At 43.6% G+C, this 23,566-nt stretch overlaps 1 protein-coding gene across 4 annotated transcripts in view; it reads left to right on the top strand.

Moving 5' to 3' along the window:
• Positions 1-5,337: 5,337 nt before the first annotated feature.
• The window catches only part of CAMK1D (calcium/calmodulin dependent protein kinase ID), a 225,070-nt gene continuing 206,841 nt past the window's right edge, over positions 5,338-23,566 (top strand). For 3 of the 4 annotated variants that reach the window (XM_077179235.1, XM_054631830.2, XM_077179234.1), the window contains exon 1: positions 5,339-5,698. In XM_077179235.1, the coding sequence (XP_077035350.1) occupies positions 5,607-5,698 (92 nt within the window). In that variant the 5' untranslated portion in view covers positions 5,339-5,606. Of the gene's footprint in view, positions 5,699-23,566 lie in introns of all 4 variants that reach the window. The other variant, XM_054631829.2, reaches the window with a different exon arrangement.

Raw genomic sequence — 23,566 nt, 5'->3', positions numbered from 1 at the left:
TTTCTGATGTATCCTCTGTCTTTCTACAATATAGTTTTAGTATATAATTTCTTTTAATATAATATCATAAAATAATAAATCAGCCTTCTGAGAACTTGGAGTCAAATTCTCATCTCTCACCTCATCCTGGGGACCCTCACAACACCACCACACTCCTGTCCTGACCATCTCTCATCCATTCCCTGCTCCCTGTGTCCTGCCAGCTCTCCCATAGCCCACATTCAACTACACCCCCTTGTTGCTCCTTTCCCTTCTGCTTTGACAGTAATAGGGTTTTTTTTCCCTCCCACTACACTTTTATATGACCATGATTTACGACCCTGGGTTTAAAGATTTATTGCAATGCACACATGGCACAGCAGCCCATAAGTGATGTATTTAGCCTGGTTATTATTCTCTTATATAGCAATTTTTCCAAAGTGAAACAAGCAGCCTCATGTTGTCAAAACTATCGTCCTCTAACTTCTGAGGTTTATTCTGAAGAGAATAAAACCAGGGAAGAGAAGCAACTTAAAGAGGTTGGCTGGCATCTGCAAACCTCACAAGTAATAAAAGCACATGGGAGCTTAACCAGGCACCAGATGGTCTTCAGGCAATTAATTGCAGGTTGGGGATTCACATCTACACCAGCTCTTGTTCATTCCTCTTTACAGAAATGGTTAAAAACCTGGCAGAAATTTAAACTCCCTCTGAGAAAAGCAGCAATGGCAACACCCATCTATCACCTCCTCTCCCTTGCTTTTGCATGTTTTAGGACAGTGTTTTACCTAGGATGAGCAAGGGCCTTGGGTCATCTTAGACAGCTTAAACTCATCTAAGGCTTTAATGTGCTTAAAGGTGGTGGAAGGGCATTGATTATATTTAACCCTTAAACCCCACAGACAGCCGTGTACCTAAGACAGGCAGAAGTCTCTTGTTTGGGATGGATTTGTGTTCCTTTCTTCACATGCATCCTCTTGATGTACAGACAAAGTCAAAGTCCCCTAAAATCACTGAGAAATCTTAAATTAGCTCAAAAGAGCACTGCTGTTGGCATCAGCAGCAGCAGGTTCAGCCTTCTGTTGTGGACATTTTTAGAGCCAAGTTTATCTTTGTCTGTACTGAACTTGTGGTGTCAAAACTGATCTGGGAAACATTAAAACCCAACCACATCCAAGAGTTTCACCTGTGGTGAAAATCCAGAACCTGTGGTTCCCCATCAAAATGCATCTTTCCAACTGCAATTTTAAAAATTACTATCCAATTGAAGAAATAGTAGTGATTATTTTTTTTTAATAAGCAACTTTCTCATTTAAATAAACATTTGAAATTGACAGTTAAGGGAAACAATTTTGTCTCTCTCTTTTGTGCAAGCAAAACTTGTCATAATTTTATTTTTTCATGCCTAAGCATACTACCCAAGAGAATTTTCTCCAAATTTCCAAATGGGGCACAGGCTGGAGCTGCAGCATCCCCACCATTGGAAATGCCAAGGAATGCTGTGAGTTTGGATGGAATTATCACTGTGCTGGGCAGACCTGGCATCTCAAAAAATTAAGACCCGTGCTGCCAAATTTGAAGATGCCTTGCCCCAGGATTTTACTTCATCTCAGGCTTGTCTCAGAGGCTGTGAAGCATCCAAGATTTAATTTTGTTTTGAGTTTCTCACCAAGGTCTACAGTCGTGGATGACAGCGTTGCTATCACTGCCCATGAGAGCAGACCAGCACTAAAACCTGGCTCCTCCTATGTGTGTGTGAGACACCAATAATCCACTTCTCACTGGGATTGGCCCAATTTTTTTCTGTCAGAAGCAGGAAACCCACTCTCTGAGGTTGCTACGTGGTAGGGAAGGCAGCAGAGAACAGCTGTGGGCTTGAGTGCTGTTTGCTTTACACTGCTGCTGCTCCAGAGCTTGAACGTGAGACTTTAACCCTAAATATGGCCATGGATAGGGGGGTGCTCATCCCCTGAGCTTGGACCCCAGCAGCTGAGCCACAGCCACGTTTCTGATGTTCTTGCAGAAAAGCATCAATGGTGCTGATTTGTAATTGGAAAGGAAGATTATATTGTATGACTCATACATGATGCTGGGGAAGAGGTCTGATATTATGATATTTAAGCACAGGAAAACCAGGTTGTCAGTGGAAAAGCTTGAAAAACAGGCATGGCTCCTTTATTTATGCTCATGATAAACTGATTTGCACAGTGCCCATATGAAGGGTCAGCAGTGAACGGGGCCAAGCACAGCCACACCATACATGGCCAGCCCCAGCATCAGCTGGAGGGACCAAGCAGTAAAAATACAATTTCAAATACTACTCCAAAAATCCTGTCACTTTATCCTGAAATAAAATATCTCATACAGAAGTCAATTTTTAATTTCTCCCCTAAATTCACAGTATTTCCAGAGAAGGCCTTAAAAAACAGTTGGAACTTGTCCATCTGCAGTGTCAGGGTTTGGTGTTTTGCTGTGTGAGTGGCTGGGGGCATGTGCAGCTGCTTCAAACACAGCCACGCCTGCTCATTAGCTGATTTCTGATACAGCCCTTGGCAGGGCTGCAGAGCAGGCCCAGGTAATGAGAGATGGCCTCTGTGCAGCCACTAAAAGGGCTTGAGTTATGTTTTATTGTCAGTCTCAATGCTGGCATTTCTGTGCATTTCATTTTACCTCTCTATGGCTGCTCTTGTAATCGGGTTGTGGTAATTAAGCATTGAATGCAGCCCTGCAGATCCCCACAGCTGCAGCACGCCCTGCTACTCACAGCCACTCCAGAGAGGACTTTCCACATAAGATCTTAATTTTTTAGAAATACCTGCTCTTCAAATAGCTCCAATAGCTCTGCAGGAGCCTGTCAGTCAAGCAAGATTACAGACTCTCTAAATTCAGGCTGACATGACAGACTGTAATGACTTTGAAGGGGCTTTTATGGTCTATTGTGCCAGTGGTCCCTGCCTAACAGAAGCATCTCCAACACTTCTCTTGAAAACTGTAATGGCTCCAGAGACTTCTAAACTATCAGTTACTTCAATTGTGAGTTATTTCACAAAGAAAAAGCACATCAATGTGATACTAAAGGTGTAGGATAAATAAGGAAAATAGAATTTAGATTTAAATTCTGGAATTAAAGCAATTTTGACCCTGAGAAATTGCAGCATTGGCAAGGATTTGAGCAATTTTAAGTAAAACTTTTGCTCGCTGAAAGCCAAAATGGAGAAGTGGATGGCACTGTCTGTGCAGTGAGATTTTAATGTGATGCCATAGGGACCAATGTGGTGTAAGAAATAAAAGTGGTGGATGATTTTGGGATGCCATAGCCCCAAAGTAAATTACAATGCTCATCTTCTGGATGGATTTGGCCTCTTTGGCCTCCACCATGCTGGAGGTCAGGGCAGACCATCACACTTGCCCTTTCTGGCTTCACACTCTCTCAATCTTCTCCTGAAGGCAGGAGCATGGCATTTCTAATGCCACATGATTTACGTGTGAAAGAGAGGGAAAATGTCACAGTGGTGCTGTTTGAAGGGCAGCCCGGGTTTGGTAGTCAGCTGCAAGCTTTTAGGTCAGTCCCATCTCTCATTTGTGCAGCAGGGTTGTGAGGCTCCCTGGGGACTCCTGGTGACACTCCCATGGAGTGACTGCAAATCCTGAGGGTGCTGAGAAGATGGAAGGAAGTCAGGAGCAGAAGGAAACCCGTTCCAAACCCGTTTGGCAGCACACAAACATCCATCGTGGGAAATCCCAAGATGTTTGGGCTGTCCATGAGGCTGGACAGAGCATCAGAGGGCTGCAGAAATGAGCCACAGGAGCTGGCACACACACGAGTGGCTGTGCCCAGCAGAGGGTAGCATTGCCCAAACACCCCGACCTGTGCTCCAGGTTTTCACTTTCACCCACCTAGGAATGCCCACCTCTGGCACAGTCCCCTTGAGATGAGAGGCACAGCTTAGCCCATACCCAGGGAAAGCCTCATGGGCTGACACTGTGCAAATTCTGCTCAGAAATGACGAGAAATCTGGAAAATCAGCTTCCAGAATAGGATTTTAAGGAATCTGTTAAAAAACACAATACATGTTAAACAGTAAAGTGCATACAGTGCATACACATTTGTTATTTAGCTCCTTGTATTTGGCTTCATTTTCAGGCCCTGATTTGATGACCGGGTTTGGAGTTGGTCAGGTTTGGAGCTGCTCCTGAAGCACCAGAGTGCCTGTATTGCCACCAGCAAAGCCTCTGATTTGGTCACCTAACTTGGGTGTCCCAAATTACACTTTTTTAGTGCCTCATAGATTCCAAAACTGAAATCCAAAGACCTTAACTATGAACATCTCTCAGTTAGCGTGGACTATCATTTTCTCTGATGCCTGACGAATCCTGCCTGTCAGCCCGCATCAGAGCTCAGCCCGTGCCCGATGTGACGACGCTAGAGGTCTCAGTGTCGCTGAGGAAAAGCCGCTTTTAGCAATAATGCCATCCCCGTGTGTGCGTGTGACAGGCGAGAGGCCGGAGCCGTGCGGGGCTCGGCCGGCGGTGCCGGCGGGGCGGGAGCGGCGCCAGGGACCGGCAGCGCCCACCCCCGGCCCCGGCTGCTGAGCCCTCTCAGGGTGTTGGGGTGCCCCGGCTCCTTGGGCAGGGCTGGGTGAGGGTGGTCCTTGCCGAGGGATGGGTTTTACATCCCAGGACTGTGTGTGCGTGTGCGGGCCAGGTGGGCACCGCCGCCCCCGCGCAGAGCCCGTCCAGGCAGCGCGGCCGCTTGTGCTGTGCCTTTTTAATTTCCCTTTTTTTTTTTTTTTTTTTTTTCCTTCCTGGCTTTCCTTTTTTATTTTTTTTTCCCCTCTCGCTGCTTTCCCTCCCCTCCCGTTTGACGTGCGTGGTTTTGGTGCAATGCGAATTATCTTCATTCAGTCAGGAGGGGCAGCGCCAGGCAGCAGAGCAGCGGCGGGGCTGCCTCCTCCTTCTTCCTCCTCCTCCTCCTCCTCCGCTTTCTCCTCTTCCTCCTCCTCCTCCTCCTCCCATTGCCATAACAACCACGCACAGCCGCTCCGCACCGCACCGCGCCCGGCAGGCTGAGCATCCCATGGGGCCCCGCACGGGGGTGGGGGAAGAGAAACACTGACCTCCCTCCAAAAGAGAAAAAAAAAAACAAACCGAAAAAAAGAAAGAAAGAAAGAAAAGAAAAACAAACAAACAAACAAAACAAAACAAAAACAAAAAAAAGGGACTTTTCGGCGGGGCGGGTCAGTCAGGGAGCAAAGTGACCCCGGGACGCGGGTGCGCGCAGGGGGACGGAGAGACGGGGCAGCCCCGGCAGCGGCTCCGCGGGGGGAGCGCGGAGGAGGGGAGGGGAGGGAAGGGAGGGAAGGGGGGAAGAGAAAGTTGGGAGGAAATAGCCCAGGAAAAGTGACACTCGCGGAGCCCGCCGGAGCGCGGAGGAAATAAAAGCGGCGGCGGGCAGGAAGTGTGAGGAGGAGGAGGAGGAAGGGGAGAAGAAGGAGGCGGAGGAGGAGGAAAAAGAAGAAGAAGAAGAAACAGCAGCAGCCGCTGCCGCCGCGGCAGAAAAGAAAGCAAAAGCCGCCCGAGGGCTCGGAGCCGGCGGCGCGGCATCCGCGGGGCTGCGCGGCGCGGCCATGGCCCGGGAGAACGGGGACGGCGGCGGCTCCTGGAAGAAGCAGGCGGAGGACATCAAGAAGATCTTCGAGTTCAAGGAGACGCTGGGGACGTAGGTGGCGGGATTGGGCTGCGGGGCCGGTGGCGGGCGCTGTCCCTTCCCGCGGGGATGCGCGGGCTCTGCGCGGATGGGTGCGGGTCTCTGCGCGGGGGTTTGCGCACCCGCGACCCGCGCGTCCATCCCAGCGACCTGGGAACACGGAGGGAAATAGAATTAATTGTGGGGCAGGAGCTGGGCTAGCATCACCCCTCGCCCTCCTCCCGTCCCCCCCCCAAAAAGGGATAAAAAGGAAAAACCCCAAGTGTTTTAAAATATTCATAGAAAGAGGAGACAGGGGGAGGTTTTTTTCTTGATAGTGCAACTGTAAATAAATGCGGTCTGACTCGCACGCTTCCCCTAAAGCCGATGGCTGCAGCTATTCGTGGACAGACGAGCAGAAATAATCGGAGTGGATTGGATGTGTTTTAGCTACGATGCTTAACTGTTGTTGGGCTTTATTTGTTTTATTTATAGTGGCGGGGCATAAAGATTAGTAAAACGTTAGAGTTGGTTTGTTGGTTTTTTTTTTGGTTTTTTTTTGAAGGCTGAGAAAAAACACGCACAGATGGTGCAAGGAAGCGGGGTACAGGCTGGAGCCTTTTTGGCTGAGCAAAGAGTTTTATTTTTGTTTAAAGTAATTTTCTCGCTCAGGATATTACAGAGGTAGGGAGCCGGGAGTGCTGGAGGAGCCGGAGCACGGCTGTGTGTGTGTATACATGGAAATTAGAGTTGGGTTGTATTGCCAGGGCTCCTCGTAGCTGTGTCCCCACAGCTTGAATTGAAACTTCCAGCGTGTCTCGAAACCAAGCGCTCTTAATCCCGAGTAGTGTTTTTCCTACGCTCCGTGCCACTTCCCAAACACAGCTGAGCAAGTTTTGACTGTAATATTTGAGTTTTAATTTTTTTTTGAGTTTTAATTATTAATATTTGAGTTTGTTGCTGCTTCCAAGGGAAGGCTCCCTATTATAAGCAGGGTATTTCTGGTTCGTGGGCTCGCTGGTTTCCTATAAACAGGCTGGAGGTTTAACATGGAGCTGGGTCAGCTGGATAGCAGAGCCCTCAGGGAAACACTGACTTAGGAAATCACATAAATGCCTGTCCAGGTCTCTGAAGAAGCAGAATGCAGCGTAAGAGCCAAGTGTTGTGGTGTATCCTTGTCACCCTCATTGAGTTTTTGCTGTGAGAATTCCATGCTGGGAGAGACGTGCCCTGCTTTGCCAGGTTAGGTGTGCAGTGCCCTTCCTGAGCAAAGGGGTGCTGGGGAGGAAAGTTTGAATGCTCTGAGATTTGTTGGGGCAGCAGGACAGTTCACTGGGGTTCCCACTGTACATCCCTCTGAGATCTCTGTGGTTGTGGTGTTGAAGCCACCTGAGAGGGTTAATTTGTGCTGCTGAGGGGGTTCAGGAGGAATTAATGCTGTGGCCTTGATCCAGATCCCTCTGTAGTTAATGGGAGCTGGTGTAGGTCCCAAGGAAGAGAAAGCTGGTCAGAGTTAATAGTTATGCATGTTAGCATGGCTGTTGCAAATTAAATTCATTAAATATGGCCAATTAGTGCCTCAGACTATTAACTGAGCCTCACAGTTTGGTAAGTCCTTTCTGATGGGAGTAGAACTGAAGTTTTCAAACTTGACTTAACAGTCAATCTAGAAAGTTTTAGAACATTAAAATAATTGGATTACGAACCTGGGCCCACATAGAGAAAATGGAGCTGTTTTCTTTTCCAGCCATAGCTGTATTTAATTATGAATATCTGTGTGTTTAGCAGCCTACACGTGGGTTACCTTCTGGTTGTGCATTCCTTCCCTTCCAAGGGCAGGCTGATAATTAGAAGATTTGAATCTGAGTTTTGGTCCTGTCCTTGGCCATCCACCAGTGCAGCACCTGCAGTTCCTACCAGGTCTGGTGTGACTTACCAGGATGTGAAGCTCCTAAAAAATTTAGGCCATTGCTGTGCAAATCATTGAAGTGTCTGTTCCATTTCCACTGAAGGCAGTGAAGGGAGGTTCACTGATTTGAGCAGCAGATATACAGGGTCCAAGAGCCTAAATGATGGGAAACATTCTCAATTATTGATAAGAAAGTATTTAGATAGGAATTAAGCTATATAAGTAGAAATAGCTTTAAATTATTTGCACCAAAACGTTTTCCTCTGGCATTATTTAGGAGCAGGGTTAAAATCTGCTTTGATCCCTCCTGCACTGTAAAGCTGAGCTATGTTGGACAGCCAACACTTGATCTCACTGGCTAATAGATTTTTCTCTAGCATGGAGTGAAAAACTTGGCATGTCACATGAAATGTACTGGATTGTAGTAACTGTATTTTGCATTTCTCTGCCATTCCATTTCAGGATGCCAAAGTGCTAAAAGCACTTTTAACAGAAAAACAGCCCTTTTTCATGCAGCTGTCTTATCTGCCTGTGGTAAAATTGGCTAGAGGAAGAAAAGTACTAAATCCCCAAATCAGGGAAGAAAGTGAAAAAGAAACTTTAAAAGCATATTTTATTTCAAGTGCATTGATTTGTGAATGTTGAATCTATGTGTACACCTTAATAATGGTTTGTTCTCAGAAAAGAGCCTTTCATCTGGATAAAAGCTCTTCAGCAGATCTTTAACATGGGAGAGTTAAAATTTGCTGGAATTATTAAAAAGATCCTAAGTCAGTTAATCATTGCATCATTTGGGCTTCAAGGAAACTCTAATGAGTAGCCAGCTCTCCCTTCCAGAGCTGGAATAAATTATTTACACATCCCTGTAAATCATGTCCAGCCACATTGATGCTGAAATTGAACTGGATGTCATGTCCAGATGTAAGAAAGCAGCTCTTTTCCACCCAAAGAATTGTTTCCTTTGGTGGCTGGGGTCTGTGTTGTTTGCTCTGCTCTCTGCTGTTGGACAATAATATTTTTCTAAAGAAGTACCAGCAATGCAGTGGTTGGCTCAGATGTACTCAAACCTGTATTTACCCTGTTCTGTATTTAGGCAGATATTAAAGCATGTGCAATCTTCTTTTGAGGCTGCCATCTCAAAAGAAGAGTGTCAAAAAAGATTTTGGTACTATTAGTCAATATTAGTGTGTACTTTATAATACATGATTATTGGTATAGTTTATATGTTATTATTTTACAATATGAATGATGGTCCTGATCCATTCTTGGCCTGGGCCAGTCCATGTGGGACAGTGCACCACACTCCATGTGCACAGGTTCATTGAGTGCCCCTTTTGGAACTGGACCTGTTTGCTGCTAAGCCATTGACAGTGAAATTACAAACCCTGAAAAAGTAGCTAGGAAAAAATAAGTTAAAGATGAAATAAAATCATTGCAATGGGCCAGACCCTCAACTAATGCAATTTAGAATCCTTTCCAAGTCAGTACAGGTGTGCTTGAGGAAAGAAGAGGATCTGAGTCTTGTCTCTTTATATTTCCACAAATTCACCTATTGAAGCTCTACTCAGTTCCCCCTGGAAGACAAATTGAGAGGGGAATTGAAGGCCTGCCTGGAGCGGGGGATTTTTGCCCCAGCCCTTGAGAGAGGTGAGGTTTCACAATAGCAGGAATCTGATGAGTGATCACAGAAATATCACTTTTCCCCCTCCACATTTAAAGTATATTATGTCTAAGGCATTTTAAACCTTAGATTTTGACATCTGAGAAATAATAAGAAACACCATGCCACCCAGCAGTCAAAGAGGAAGGTTCCATGACTTGATCAATCTAATTAGATCAACCCCCCATTTCTAAGATACCTGTAATTAGGCCTAATTGACATCAGAGTTCTAATATTTAGAAAGGCTCAGACTTAGTAATTATGAAAATACCAGTTCTGTCCTTAAAACTGATGTAGTGGATTCCTTAAAGCTTAGTGAGGATAACAGAGGGAGCTGCATGGATATGGCCATAACATAGTAAGGAGCTGGGTGGGAAGACAAATACACTTCAAATAAGTTTCCAGCACTTTCCTAAAATACAGTATAGAGAAAACATATGGGTGGTTCTGTTTTCCTCTCTTCTCTGGGGCTCTGTGGTAATTTTTGGTTCATCTGTGTCACTTCCATGCTCTTACACCATTTGATGGGCTCCTGGCACCCTCCGTGGCTCTTCCACACACCAGTACGTGCTGGTTCATGCTGTGGGATGAAGTCACTCCTCATCCTCCTCTCAGATCTCTTTTCTCTCTCTCACACCCACGTGCACACGAGCACACAGCTCATCAGGAGCCCGTACGTGCTGTCTGCTGTGTGTCTGTCCTCTCACGTCCTCCACGGCTCCTTCCCCTCCCTGCGGCCTCTCCCTGCCTCTCCGGAGCCCCTCCACCTCCTGCTCCTGGCTGCTCTGGGTGCTCAGGCCCTCAGGGGGGCTGTGCCTTGGCTCCCAGCAGTGAGAAGGGGCTGGTGGCAAGGACAGGTCCTGGCAGGGGCTCCTCTCTGCAGGGAAGGGGCTGGGGGGTACCAGAGGGCTCAGGATCTGCTGCCTCCGGTCAACGATGCTGCCTTTCCATCAACTAAAGCCAAAAGCACTCATGCTACACTCACACAACAGATCATTTAACTTGAGGCACCATGCAAGTTACTCAGTTCTTCCCTACTGATTTTGGAAGTTCTCAAGACATGAAGAAAGACGTTGATATTTGTGTTTTCCTTGGCTCGATGCCCCCTGTGATGATTGAGGGGTTTGTCTGATTTTCGAGTTTCTGCTGACATTATCAGCAATTGCTGCCTCTCTTTTATGGCACCTCAGTGAGGCAGCAGTGGCTCTGTCAGATTGTTTCATATTTTCCTCAGTTCAGTATTTTCCTCCTTTTTTTTTTTAATTAAAGAAACATTTCACCTGAAAAAAAAATCTTCAGGGGAGCAAATGCAGTCGGCTGAAGTTGAGGTGCAGGTTTTCAGGAGCAAAGCTGATGAACCACTGGAGCAAACCATGAAGGCAAGTGGATCTCATCTCCTCTGGGATGAATTTCTGGGAGCTCTAAAAGCTCTCAGGCTACAAACAGTAGGAAAGTGCCTCTTGTCCATGTTTACAGAGGAAGAGAGTTCATGGTCATTTCTGACCTTACAGTCCATAACTCTGGGAATCTCGCTGTCAAACCCACGTGGGGTCAGGGATAATTCTTTCTGAGAGGTGCTTATAGCACGTCTCTCAAATCTGTGGGAGGAGTGAAAGCTGAGGTCCAAATATTAATGTTTAACTTAGTGGTGTGAAACAGCTCAGATGTTTTAGTCTGTGTATTCTATTTAGTGAAAGCAGAAAAATACTGTTAGGACTCCTTTAAGGTGATGCATTTTATTTTAAATCAAGTAATCCTGTTTGCTATCTCCTGGCATAGATTTCTATCCATTTTGTTCTTGAAGGCTTAAAGATAATGAGTTGGTATCTTTTGATGTAAACTGTTGGTCTTCCTTGAACAGTTACAGAAAATTACAGGTCTGAGGGTTCAGCTGGAATTGAAATGGGAAAGAAAGAAAAGTAAGATAGCCAATGGATTTAAAGGCTGATGCTGAGGATTGGGAAAAAAAATTGGCAGTCATTGGTGGGAAGGGATTTTTGACAGCTCTCCAGCACTGGTTCACAGGTGCATTTTGGAAAGTGCTCGTTTGGGGCAACAGTGTAGCCTAAAGGCCAATTTTCTTTCATCATGTGAAATTAAGGTTTCAAAATAATAATCAAAAGCTTTCAGGTGAATACATAACTGTGGAGACACACAGTTGCTGTATTGTCAGCTCACATATGTGCTCATGCTTTCTTTGTCGGCATGTTTGTCTGCAAGTTTTGATGCCTTGCCTCATTTTTCCCCCTGCCTCGTCCCTTTTTCTGTGGATATTCTCTTTCAAGTATGCCTTGGTCCTGTCTGAGCTCACCTGCATGCCTGTGCAGCCAAGGAGGGTGCTTGACCAGCAAGGGGAGCGTAAGACATTAAGGTTGGGGACAGTAAGATATCAGGGCTGGGTTGGAATAGACAGTTTGGGTTTTCTCCTGCTATTTTTTGCTTAGGAAAATGTGATCCTTGCCTCAGCCAACACTTCATCTCAGTCCTCAGGACTTCAGTACAACAAATATCTATTCCATGACTTCTCTTTGTGTAGGGCAAAGCATGCAAAAAAACATTGGTGTTTTTTGGCAGCCACAGTGGTAGCTGACACCCCAAAAGCTCCCAACAAGCAAAACCCAGAGGGTGGGGAGGTGGTGGACAGAGCTGAACCCAACTCTTTGGAGCCCTACAGCAATCCTTTAACCAAAAGTCTCTTGTTCCCATCACAGCCACAACACAGTGGGTGTGAGAGCCTTCTTCTCCTGCCATCTGGAGCAGCCTGTCTGCTTCCTTCACCCTCCATCTGCTTTCACACAGGAGCTGAAAGATCTCTCCATGTATGTCTTCCTTCCTTTTTGCCTCTTTTTCTCTCCACCTTGGTTACTGACCTCAATCATTTTTGTTGTCCTTCACACCCAGTTCTCTTGACTACGTGCAGAGTATTAGTTGGGGTTACTTAATCCTTCCAAGCATCCAAGGATACAATTAATATTGAATAAAGTGGTATTGTTTTGGTCTGCTTGACAATAACAGGCATTTATAATAGGATTCTGGATTTATTGCCAGTAATGGTATTCACTTAACCAGTGACTCACAGTTTATATTCATGATTACTTAATAGGACCTAATTTTCTAGTCATTTTAGATAGCAAGAAAACAAGTTGGAACTAAGTGGGTGCTGTTAGTAAACAGGTAATGAGTGAAAGGAGGGATAAAAAATTCCTCGGGGCAGCGATCTGTCATTTTCATTGGAATTCAAACCACCTTGCATTTCAGTGCTTCTCTGTAAATAATAATTAACAACAATAACAATAATTTGCAAACATATGTGTGTGATTGGGCTGTTGTTGAGTGACAAATAGCTGGCTTAGCAGTCAGAATGTGTCTCATTTCTAGCAATCATAGTCTTCCTTAAAACCTTTCCATCAAATCTTAACACCAATATGTTTTTTTATTATCTGACTTGGCGGTTCCTATAATTTTCCTACGAATGTTGTGCCAATCACTTTTGAAAAAGAAAGCTATAAATAACAGATTGTTAATAAACTTTTGAAGGCCCTTTCACTGATGTTTCCATGTTGAAAGCTGCATATTGAGTTTTATGCCAGAATTACTCACCAAACAGATTGTATAAGGTTAAATCAAAATAATGCTCTTAAGCAGAATTTTTTGGCTGAGTTAAAAAGCCTTTTTTCTTCTTCTTTTTTTTTCTTTTAACACTGGGTGTGCTAAGAAAAAGCTACTGGGAAGCTCTGTTTTGATCTGATCTATGTGTAGAACAGCTGAGCACAGTGCTGGGGATCCTCTGTAATAATAGCTCACTGATTTTGCCTGATCTTTTCCTGAATAATATCATGGGTCACAGTTAAAATATCAACAGTTTAAGACAACTGGACTGCATAAGATAAGCTCTTAAAATAAATTTTTAAGTGTGAAATGAGAAGAATCAAATAAAGAAAAAAACATGCTGGCTTAGTTGTATTAAGGATTTATTTCTATTTTAATTTTTTTGGTTTGATTTTCTTATATTCCCAATTGGAGATAAACCAAACAGTTTCAGTCTTCTTAGAGTCTCCAGGAGGAACAAAAAGGAGGTACTTGTAATGATGCAAATAACCAGGAGCAGCAACAGGGTAAAGAATTGTGGCATCTCCCAGCTAGATCCTTTCCTTTGCACTTTTTCTGCAGGATTCTTCTCATTTTCTTACTCTTCATGCTCCCACTAATTTAAGTTGAGGATTTGAAGATACATTCTTTCAAGCCTGAACACCCCAAAGTTGGGAATTACATCAGAATCTTAACTCCAGCCTTATGCAGGGGACTCTCCTGCTTCTTTTAGTAGTGGGCACTGTGTCAGCACCAAGGTCCTCAAAATCTATTTATTTGTATGTGATTCACCCAGGGTCATCACACATAAATCATTTTTACCAGCTAAGGTTTGGAGATGCAGAGCACTGTCTCTGGGCTGTTGGTAACAGCGTGGGTGCTTTATTGCTGTGTTGTTTCAGCTGCTCAGAGGAATCCAGAGCTGCCCAGAGCTATAAAGAGCTGGAACAGTCCAGGCAGCTCCTGGGGTGATGTAGGATTGCTCCCAGCAGGATCCCAGCCTCCCAGCCCAGCTTAAATAATTCAAAGGACCAAGCTTCAGCCAGGCATGTTTTCCATACAAACTCACCAGCTGTGACCCTACTGCCCCACTGTGATGGGCAAGGGCAGAAATGATGGGATCTATTGGATGAAAAACTGTGAAAAAACCCCCAAAATGACACAGAAAATCCAAACAACACAAGAGAGAGCTGAAGGGAGAGGAGAGCACTTAGAGGCTTTGCAGCCACATGGAAAACTCCTCTGGGGAAGGCACAGGCTGCTAATCAAATTTAGCCATAGTTGAGAGAGATTGCTGGAGCATCCCTGGATGATGCTTCACTGTTGTTTTGAGTTGGCTTGGAGATTTCCTCCCACTGCTCACTCTTGCCTTCTCCTGCCTCTCAGGGTAAGTAGCTCAGCCATGAGGCCTGTGGTGTTTTGGGAATTTCAGGCATAGCAAAGTGCTTGGTGTGTGCTGCCAGTGGCACAGGACACTGCGAGCTCATTAAACTCCATTTGTGCTCTCCACGCTGTTTTCTTGAAGAACACCTGTACAAATTCAAAGGCTTTGTCTTTCACTTTGGGACATTTTGTAGCTGCAGCCTGAGCTATCTTAAGGACTATCTAAAGCTCTGGGATCAGCATCAGCCTTACACTTCTGCTTTAATGGGATTTCTTGCCGTAGGGGTGTAATTAATTTGTTCAACTTTTTTTTTTTTTGAGGGGAAAATCTGACACTGTTAAGCTTTTCCATGGGCTGATGATGAGCATCACAAAAACACCACCTCCTTCTCTGGGTGTAAGCCATAGTGTTTTGAGACACCTTCTCTAGCATAATTACATAGCAACCTGAATATTGCAAAGCAAACAAGCTCTCCCTCCCAAAATAAAATGCTCTCAAATGTAAAAAAAGCACCATGAAGCAACACAAACCCCTTTTATCTCTTCTAGGGAGAGAAGAGGGGGGCAAACAACTCACAGCTTGTTAGCCAAGTTGCTTGAAGCACTATGAGAAGATGCTTAGATAAAAACATTAATGGAGCAGAAAAACAGTGTGTCTCCTTTTGGCCTAATGACCCAGGCACTGGAGCAAAAGAGAAATAATTTAGAAGGAAGGGAAATGTCCCCTGTCACAGGTCTGACTTATGCCTTTTAGGAAGGAGGAGGCTATATATTTAGGTGTCTGGGGAGATGTACCAAGAAATGAGCTGAAAAAAAAATGGTTCTCAAAGTCACATAGACACAGGGCATAGAGGTACTGCAGGCTGCAGGGAGGCTTCTGGTCTTGGGCATGTTAAGGTGTATCTGGAGTAATTTTACTGGCTAATTTTCCTGTCCACTGCCATGTAATTTATGTCATAGACATAAATTTTATGCCCTTAAGAGAGAGACCCTGAAAGAAAAAAAATATCTTGGAGAGCATTGTAGGCAAGTCCACTGAACAGGTGTCTCTGATGAATCTTGTATTTTTCATGGAAAGCAATGAAGTGATTGAAGGATTCCTGAGTAAGAGCTGAGATGATTTGTGCCCAGAATGCAGATTTGCTCCCTTTTGCTACTGCTGGAAGGGAACATAGCAGGCACTAAAGCTGAGAACAGGCTGGTTCCGCAGGTGAGGGGAAAGAGGAAAGGGAGAGCAAAGGGGCAAAGTAGAGCAGTGGGATTCAGCTGCAGCTTAATTGACTCTAGAGACTTTTAAATCCCCTTCCTTGTTCATGAGCTGGAAAAATTCATAGACTTGGGTCTTTTGGACAGGACAGCTTGTATTGTATCAGTACACTTCCATCATATTCAGTGACCACTAAAATGACTGGAAACTTCAGTGTCAGTGTTTGACCTGGAGATTGTGGGGTGTTGTGACATCTTTGTCTTGCACTGCCACGTGCTTGTGAGGAAGGTGCAGGAGCCCTCTATGTACATATAAGTAGATACAGGTCTATTGTGTGTGTGTATAATATTATATATATATAAAATGTGTATAAATGTATGTATACCCACATAGTAAAAATACTATTTATATAGTATTTTTACTATATACTTATTTATACTATACATATACTATATATGGAGTATATATATATTATAGTGTATATATATAGCATATCCATAGTATTATATACTCTATTTGATAGTATATATTATTTTTTATTACAGATATATAGAGATATACAGCCATAAATAGCATTTTTTTTGGCTAAACAGCACGTTGTTTGGCTTCATTAATGAATGCATAGACAATGAATTGTGCCATTTGGCAAAAGCTGTTTAAGAGCATTGTGAATGTTGTTAATTTATTCTGTAGTTTGAATTTCTCTTCATATTTGGGCTACATTTAGGGGAAGGCAGAAACTGTGTGGTGCCCCTGTGCTCAATTAGCTAATGGGGATGAACCCAGAGTAATGAGAAGTTAAAAGCACAATGGTCATTCCCTCTCCTTCTGTCCTCCATCTCCACATTACCTCTGCTGCAGCAAATCCCTGCTTTCCATCTCTTGTCTAAAACCTGCAGTTTTGGCTTTGGAGGGTGCCTGTAAAATGTGTATTTAGGTGTCTCCTTGTGTGTTGGCTTTGTGGTCACAGTAGATCTTCCTGAAGTCAGAGGGTGGCACACAAAAGCACAACTGGTTCTCTCTTATTTTCTCTTCAATAATTTGTAGCATCTCGACGTTGCTGTAAAATTCTGCCTTTGATTTCCACAGCTTGGAGGTTTTCCTGTGTGAGTCAAGAGAAGCCCCTGATAATCAGCTGCAGGCTGGAATAGCAGCATTGTCCACTCCTTACTCTCAGCTTTCAAACATCATTATGAAGTTATAATGCTGTGAAGGAACAGTTTGCAACCACACAACAGAAGAGAAAGGGGCTGAACACATCCCACAGGGCAGCTCCCATCTTCTGCCAGCTCAGCTGTTTGCAGGGATGTGCTGTGAACTCACTTAATGAAATAATACAGGTTAGAAATAGTTCTCTAAAAAGGAGGTGGGAGAAGGGGAGAGGTACAGAATATAAGAAGTTTTATTTGTTTTCATTCCATGGATGCTATAAATCAGTGGAGAAGTCAGTTGGATTTTTTTTTTCCCCTTCTGTGTTGCATCGTTAAAAAATCATCAGCCACTACACTGAAATGGTTTGAAAGAGAGACTTTGGCAGGAACACAATTTCTGCTTGAGAACAATAAAAAATTAGTAGATGCCAGGTTGAGTTCATGTGTCAGTGGTTACTGAATTCAACTTAAGAGCTGTAAATGGAACCAATCATCATTTCTTAATGAGATATATGAGAACAAAGAATCACAATGCTTGAATAATCTGTCACGTCTCTATCAGTGCTGTTTAAGCAATTATTCAGTTTGTTCAGTGGTTTGACAGGTAACATGACAAAAATCAATGTATGAAGCAGATTAAATGTAAATATGCAGCACTTTTTTCTTTTTTGGTCCCCCTCAAGAATGCCACTCTAAAGCCTTGTGTTTTTTATCCTTACAATCCCCACCCACCTGTTCTCAGTGGTACTGCTTGGATGGAGTGCTGCATGGCCCACAGTGACATTATTCACCAGATCATTTGTCTTTAATCCATCTCTGGTCTAATGAGACTGTCACCTGGGCCTCAGTAAAAATGAATGATGCATTTCTCTGATGTGCAGTGTAAGTATGCTTTTCACTGCTGAGGCTGTATTTTCCCAGGGTTCTTAAAGAAACCCATCCCCTTTAATGTATATATTTCTGAATATTTTACTCATTTGGCAGCTAAAATAGGAGAAACTTGGTATGAGTTCCCTAGGAGCTAAATAACAACCATTGTACCTGGAGTTGATACCATCACCTCTTTTAATACCAGAGTTTTCATCGTGTTGCAGCAGACTGTGACTGGGGTGGTCCCATCCCTGTTTGTAGTGGTGGAAATCTGCAGCAAACACTGATAACAGCTGCCACAGTGGTCACAGTGCCATGTTCAGCAGCTGATCTTACCCTTTTCTTGTTCAGCTGGCCTGACTCTTACTGGTCTTACCCTTTTCTTCCCTGAATGTGTCTTCAATACTTTGAATGAAGCTGTGGCACAGAAGAGACAATTTTTTCCCCCCTATGAAATGTTTGCACCTCTTGTCCTCTTCATGGGGAACTCAGAGATTTTTGTTCCCTGCACAAATAACTCCTGAATTCCCTCAGTCCATTTGTGTTTTATACAATCTAGAAGATGCCATTGACATACCTGGCTGTGTATCTCATCATGCCTCTTGTACTGTCACCACGTACTCAACAGAGATGTCATAACAACTTTTAGGGAATTGTGAGTGCTTTTCTTTTTATTTCAGCCGAGGTGACAGCGTTCCAAGAAGCCTTTTAAATACACCAGAGGACTGTGTTATGGAAGAGAATGGTATTTCTTAACTTATTTTTACCATGTGACTCCTGTTTCTATAAATTTTTGAGCAAATCATGTCCTTACAAAATCTGTGAAACTGAAAACTCGTATGCTTATATTTTAGTTACATTAATGCATGACATATGGACTTCCAGTAGTATCTGGTTATTCAGTTTCTGCTCAACATCTTGTATTTTGTGGTGACTGTTGAAGAATCTGAATATGTCTGGTATTTCCTTATCTATTATTGGTGTTGCTGTAGTGTTTAGATTGTGGTTTGTTGGCTAAGTGTCAAATACTCATGGCTTCATTAAGAAACAGATGTACAGGTCTACACTTTGTTTTTGTAGCTGCACTTTTGACATATTGTAAATGTCCTTAATTGATTTTGTTCAGGATAATACCATCTGCTGGCATCTGTTTCTGCTGTGGCTCTTGTTGGATACTTGTGTGCATCGTGGTCTATAGGGACAAATTACAGAGTGTCAGCAAGGTATTATGTCCACTTTTTTTTTTTTCTGAAATAAATGAAAACAGAATTTGAACATGGGACAGCCTATTACCGACATAATTTAATATCTAGATTAATACAGTTTATTACAGAAATAATATTTCAGGCAAAAATTGGGCCCTCTGTCCATGTTGGGCTCTCTTAATGTATTGTTGGTGTGTCTGCATATCAAAAGTTGCAGATTGGGAGAAAAAGTGTCTTTGGCTTTATATTTGTCTCTCCATTGATCATGGAGAGATGTGGAATACACTTCTAGATCTTCCTGAAGCATTTACACAAAACTGTCTAACAAATAGTCAAAATAAGTGATGTTAACATGTCACTTACTGTGTCTGTAAAGCTGATGGTCTTGTAAGCCTTTAACATAGCTAGATATGTTCTGATGTGAAGATTTTGGAGGCAGAAGCAGTTCTGGATATGCACTAGATGAGAATTCTGCTGAAGGTGTTAACAGGAAAATATGTGCTGTCTCCTGAAAGTCCAGAACAAAATTCTTATTTTTGAGTCTCCCTCTGTCCTGTTGGATTTAGCTCTCCATATTCCACCCTGTCCTTCCCAGGTAGAATCAGTATTTATGGTGGATTTTATTGCAATTGCTGTGTCTGTGTCTGAACTGTGAACTGCAGCAGAAATTCCATTTCCTGGCATTCCCTGTCTCTGCTCATGACAAGTGCAGGCAAGCATCAAAAATTATATAGGTCAGGATTTATCTGTAGTGCCCTGACTCTGTTCCCGATAAAAGTAGTGAGAGTTGGCCTTTGATGATGTCAATGAGACAGCATTCATCCAATTTTGAGATGCTTATGACCTCTTTACCTCTCCAGACCTCACACATGCAGTGGTGACAGGCAGAAGCAGGGTCATGCAGAGAAATGAGAGTTCTCCAAACACCATTGAGGGCAGAGAGAGGGATGTGCTCAGTGTTTCAGTGGAAGTGGGTCACCAGCCTGAAATACTTGTGTCCCAGCAGGGCTGGATTGTCCTTGAGCTGGAGTAGCCTTTGCTTCATGGGGTGAAAACTAAATTACAGAGAGCCTTCATGGCTGTGCATGTGTGTTGGAGCCCTCATGAAAGTAATGGCAAAAGTACAGGCTCTCCTTTGACTTTACCAGTCACTTTCTTTGACCCAATATCCCTGCTGCTGCTGGTCTTCCACTGCTGATGTCTGCAGGACTGGTGCTCCCATGCTGGTACCCACTCAGGAGTCAGACCTTGTAAACTCATGAGCTTTGGGGGGATGATGTGCACTAATGGTGGAGACGTGTATTGGGTTGAAGAGAAGTAGGTAACAATTTGGGAGACTTGGGTTTTGTTTCTGACTGTGGCACTGGCCTTTTTTTTGTGACCTTGGAGAAGTTGCAGCACCTCACTGTCCTGGTTTCCCCATCTGTCAAACAGTTCCTGACCTACTTTGTAACTCACTTTGAGATCTAACTCATTAAAGCTTGCTATGTGAGATGTTCAGAATGTGCTGTGCAAGGTGTTGTTTTTGTCATGGTAATGTGGTAAGAATCTCTCCTCTTGTATCCAAGCATGTTGGGAACTCAGCTGCAATGCCTGTGTTTGGCAGATGATGCTTTGTGGGGAGCACAATGCCAGAATCTGATCCCTTTCCCAGAAATACCACTTCAAAAAGAGGTGGACAGCTCCACCTCAAAACCACTAGAAATGGGACAAGAGAGTAAACCCAAATGAAGTGCATTGTGTTTTCTGAAACTGTTCCTGTCTTTCATTGTGCAAGGAACCCCAGCAAGGCAGAAAGACCTTCCAGAAGTGTCTCTGAGCACTCAGCACCAGCCAGTGATGGGTTTTGCAGTATAGATTCATCATTGGACAGACATTAGGGAGACACCTGTAGGAAACTGTAAAGATGTGGGGCAGCTTCCCCCTCCTGTGCAATCTATTTTATAAGTGGGAGTCAGAGAATAGCAGCCCTTTTAGCATCACACTGCCAACCATGGGATTTGCAGAGCAGGATGAGAATTTGTGCTGCCCTGAAGAGCCCTCCAGTGATGAGACAATGTGGTCTTGCCTTGAAGACACATCTGCAGCATCAGCCATGTGTTATCTGCTAATTATGTTTTTTAATGTCTCACAGTGTTTGTGCTGCTTGGAAATCAGTTCAGTAACTAAAGCCAGCACAGTGAGTGGCTACTGAAGTGATAAAGCTTTTTGAAACACCTTCAAAAAACCAATGAAAGCAAGTGTAGGAATGTCTTCATTGCCATGTCTTGGGGGAAAAAATTGTACCTGTGAGATGCAAGAGGAATAGAATTGTATTTCCAGTCACTGTAGCAGTACTGTTTTAAAAAGCCTTTTTGTAGGCACAGTGCATTCAGGTTTTTTCTTTGATTCTGGAAAAAAGTAAAGTTCATGCATAAATTGGCAAGCAGGCTTTCATTTAAGCTGTGTGATTTAGATCTGCTGGTGAAGGCTGCTGCTGTAGAGCATTTGGCATTCATCAGAAAAATCTCCAAGTCTAAACAGTTTTATTATGCAAAGTTATATAGTTGGAAGGTAAAACACTCTGTCTTTTTCCACTTTGATGAACCAGGCTAGATGATGGATGTCCCATCAAATGTCTCATAAATTTGCAGGGAAGGTGAATAGCTGTAGGTCTCACTGTTCACCCTGTGGCTGCTCTGAGCCCTAAGGGAAAAGGATGCTTAGCTGGGCTGTGGGTAAGAGAGCAGCTGTACTCAAGAAACCATGTGGGTTCTCAAAAAATGTGCTAGAAAATCATTGGCATCTTCATGAACTAGGATCCCAATACCTGGATATTTCCATTCAGATTTTATTAACACAGCTTTATACTTCTTGCAAGACACTTCTAACAAAGCTTGCAGTGACTGCACTTCACATGTGTAGAGATTTTCCTGAAGTGAAATTTCCTTAGTGACTTAGGGAAATTCATAGTTCACTGTAACATTTATTAAAGCTTCACCCTGTTTAGTATGTGATTACTTTGCTCATTCATAGTGCCATGTGTTCACTCTAAAGTCTTATTAGAGGTGTGAAGTCAAAGGGATTTCAGCAGGAGCAAAAATATTAAGCCCTTAATGTCTTTTTTACTAGGTATGGACTGCTGAAAGGTGACCAAGAAGGGTTCTCCTGAGTGACTGTCCTCTGTATTTCTGTACATTTCTACATAATACATGTAGAAATACATAATCCTTTTCGTACATGCAAAGGACCAGGTTTGCTAATCTCACCCAGAGCTCATTGCCGGAGCCAAACCAAGCCCTTGGTTTTGGGAGGGAGACCTCTCTGAGCACTGCAGCTGGGTGGGGTGGGAGCTGTGACCTCAGCCCTGCTGGGACACCAGTGCCATGGGAGTCACCACCTGGGTGGGACAGCCCAGGCTGGGCAGAAAGAGCTGGTCTTGGTGTCCTGCACCCACCCAGCCCCACCACAACCAGCACCAGCTAGAGCCCTGCTAGGCCACTTTGTAAAAACAGCCTCACAGGAGAATCTTGGCAGGGTGAGAGGGAAAAAGCTATTTAGCTCGGCACACTGTTGGTGCACCATAAATATTTTTCTCCGTTCCATGAAAACTGCAATAAGGGAACACCAGCCTTCATGAAATGCCCTTTAAGATGCAGTAAGAAAACTCTATATTAATAGGTTCCTATTTATTCAAGCAAACCTTTAAAATAAGCTCTGAGTGCTCAGAAAAGTAACTTTCTCCATCACAGGCAAATGAATTGCATTGTTTTTTATTTTGGATAGCTTTATTTTTTCTGGGAAGAGGAGACTGTAGCAGAAGGAATTACCCAAGACAATAATCTGGGCCTTGAACAAAACCAATTTCTTGCATGTAATTGGGGTTTGTTCTCCTCTGAGGCTGTACTTTATGTGGACAGTATAAAACTTGGCGGTCTGTCAAAGTCTTGAGGGAACAAAAGAAAGGACTCATTATCCCTTCACCTTGTGCATTGCAGGATCTGCAGAGATTGTGAGAAGTATTGCTGTTTCCCAGGAGTTACTGGTTCCTTAGAGGCTGGGTGGGATTCACTGCCCCTACAGGAGTTGGGTGCATTTGCCTAAATTTAGGAATTCACAGTCATTTGTTGTGGCAGTCTTGCTTATGCAGAAAGGGCTCCCAGGGATGGGTTGGGTAGAGCAGCTTCTTCTTTCTTGGTTGGGTCCAGTCCCTTTACTGCTTTTTTTTTCATTACTTACTAATGTAAGATCTTCTGTTAAATAATATCATCAAAAGTCAAAATTATTTTGCTTGGGTTTAATTTTGTTCTCTCCACTTGTGGCTTCATTTGCCAGATTTTAAATTGTTTTGGGAAACTTAAGACAACCTTTGTCAGCCTTCTGAGGTGGTGGTGGCACTGTGTTCTCTCCCATTTTGTCACAAATAAGACATTCTTTTAATATTGGTTGTTTAAAAGGGAGCTCTTGCAAAAAGGTAGTAAAACACCCCCACTTGTACCATGGGTTCTGTTGTGAGAATTTCATGTTGGGTTTGTAACCTGGAACACGTGTGATCCACTGGTTCTGCAAAAGCAGCATCTGGACTAATTTAACATTGACTAGCTTTGCTTGAAAAGAGCTGTCATCATTATTCTTTGCACTTGTGAGATTTTTCCTTTTTTTTGTATGGATACAAAGCTTTTAACGCACTTGCCCACTCTTTATCTCAGCTGGTATTTACACTCTAAGGTGGTTTAAATCTTGCAATTCCACGTCAGTTCAGCCACTCTGCTTGGAATTACTTCTGGGTCATTACAAAAAACCCAGGAATTGTTAATGCTTCTGTGTAAGTGGGTGCTGGAACAGCCTGTTTCCTGCCTTCAGATGGTAAAATCAGCAAGATCACAGACTCAGCTGGCCCTGCACGACTTTGGATGGGTGGTTCTTTAGAGAAATGTGGGTTGCTGGTG

This window comes from Agelaius phoeniceus, chromosome 5 (genome assembly GCF_051311805.1).
Source record: "Agelaius phoeniceus isolate bAgePho1 chromosome 5, bAgePho1.hap1, whole genome shotgun sequence".
In the NCBI taxonomy this organism is placed as follows: domain Eukaryota; kingdom Metazoa; phylum Chordata; class Aves; order Passeriformes; family Icteridae; genus Agelaius; species Agelaius phoeniceus.
Note: the sequence above shows the minus strand (reverse complement) of the source record. Positions and strands in the feature narration are given on the sequence as shown.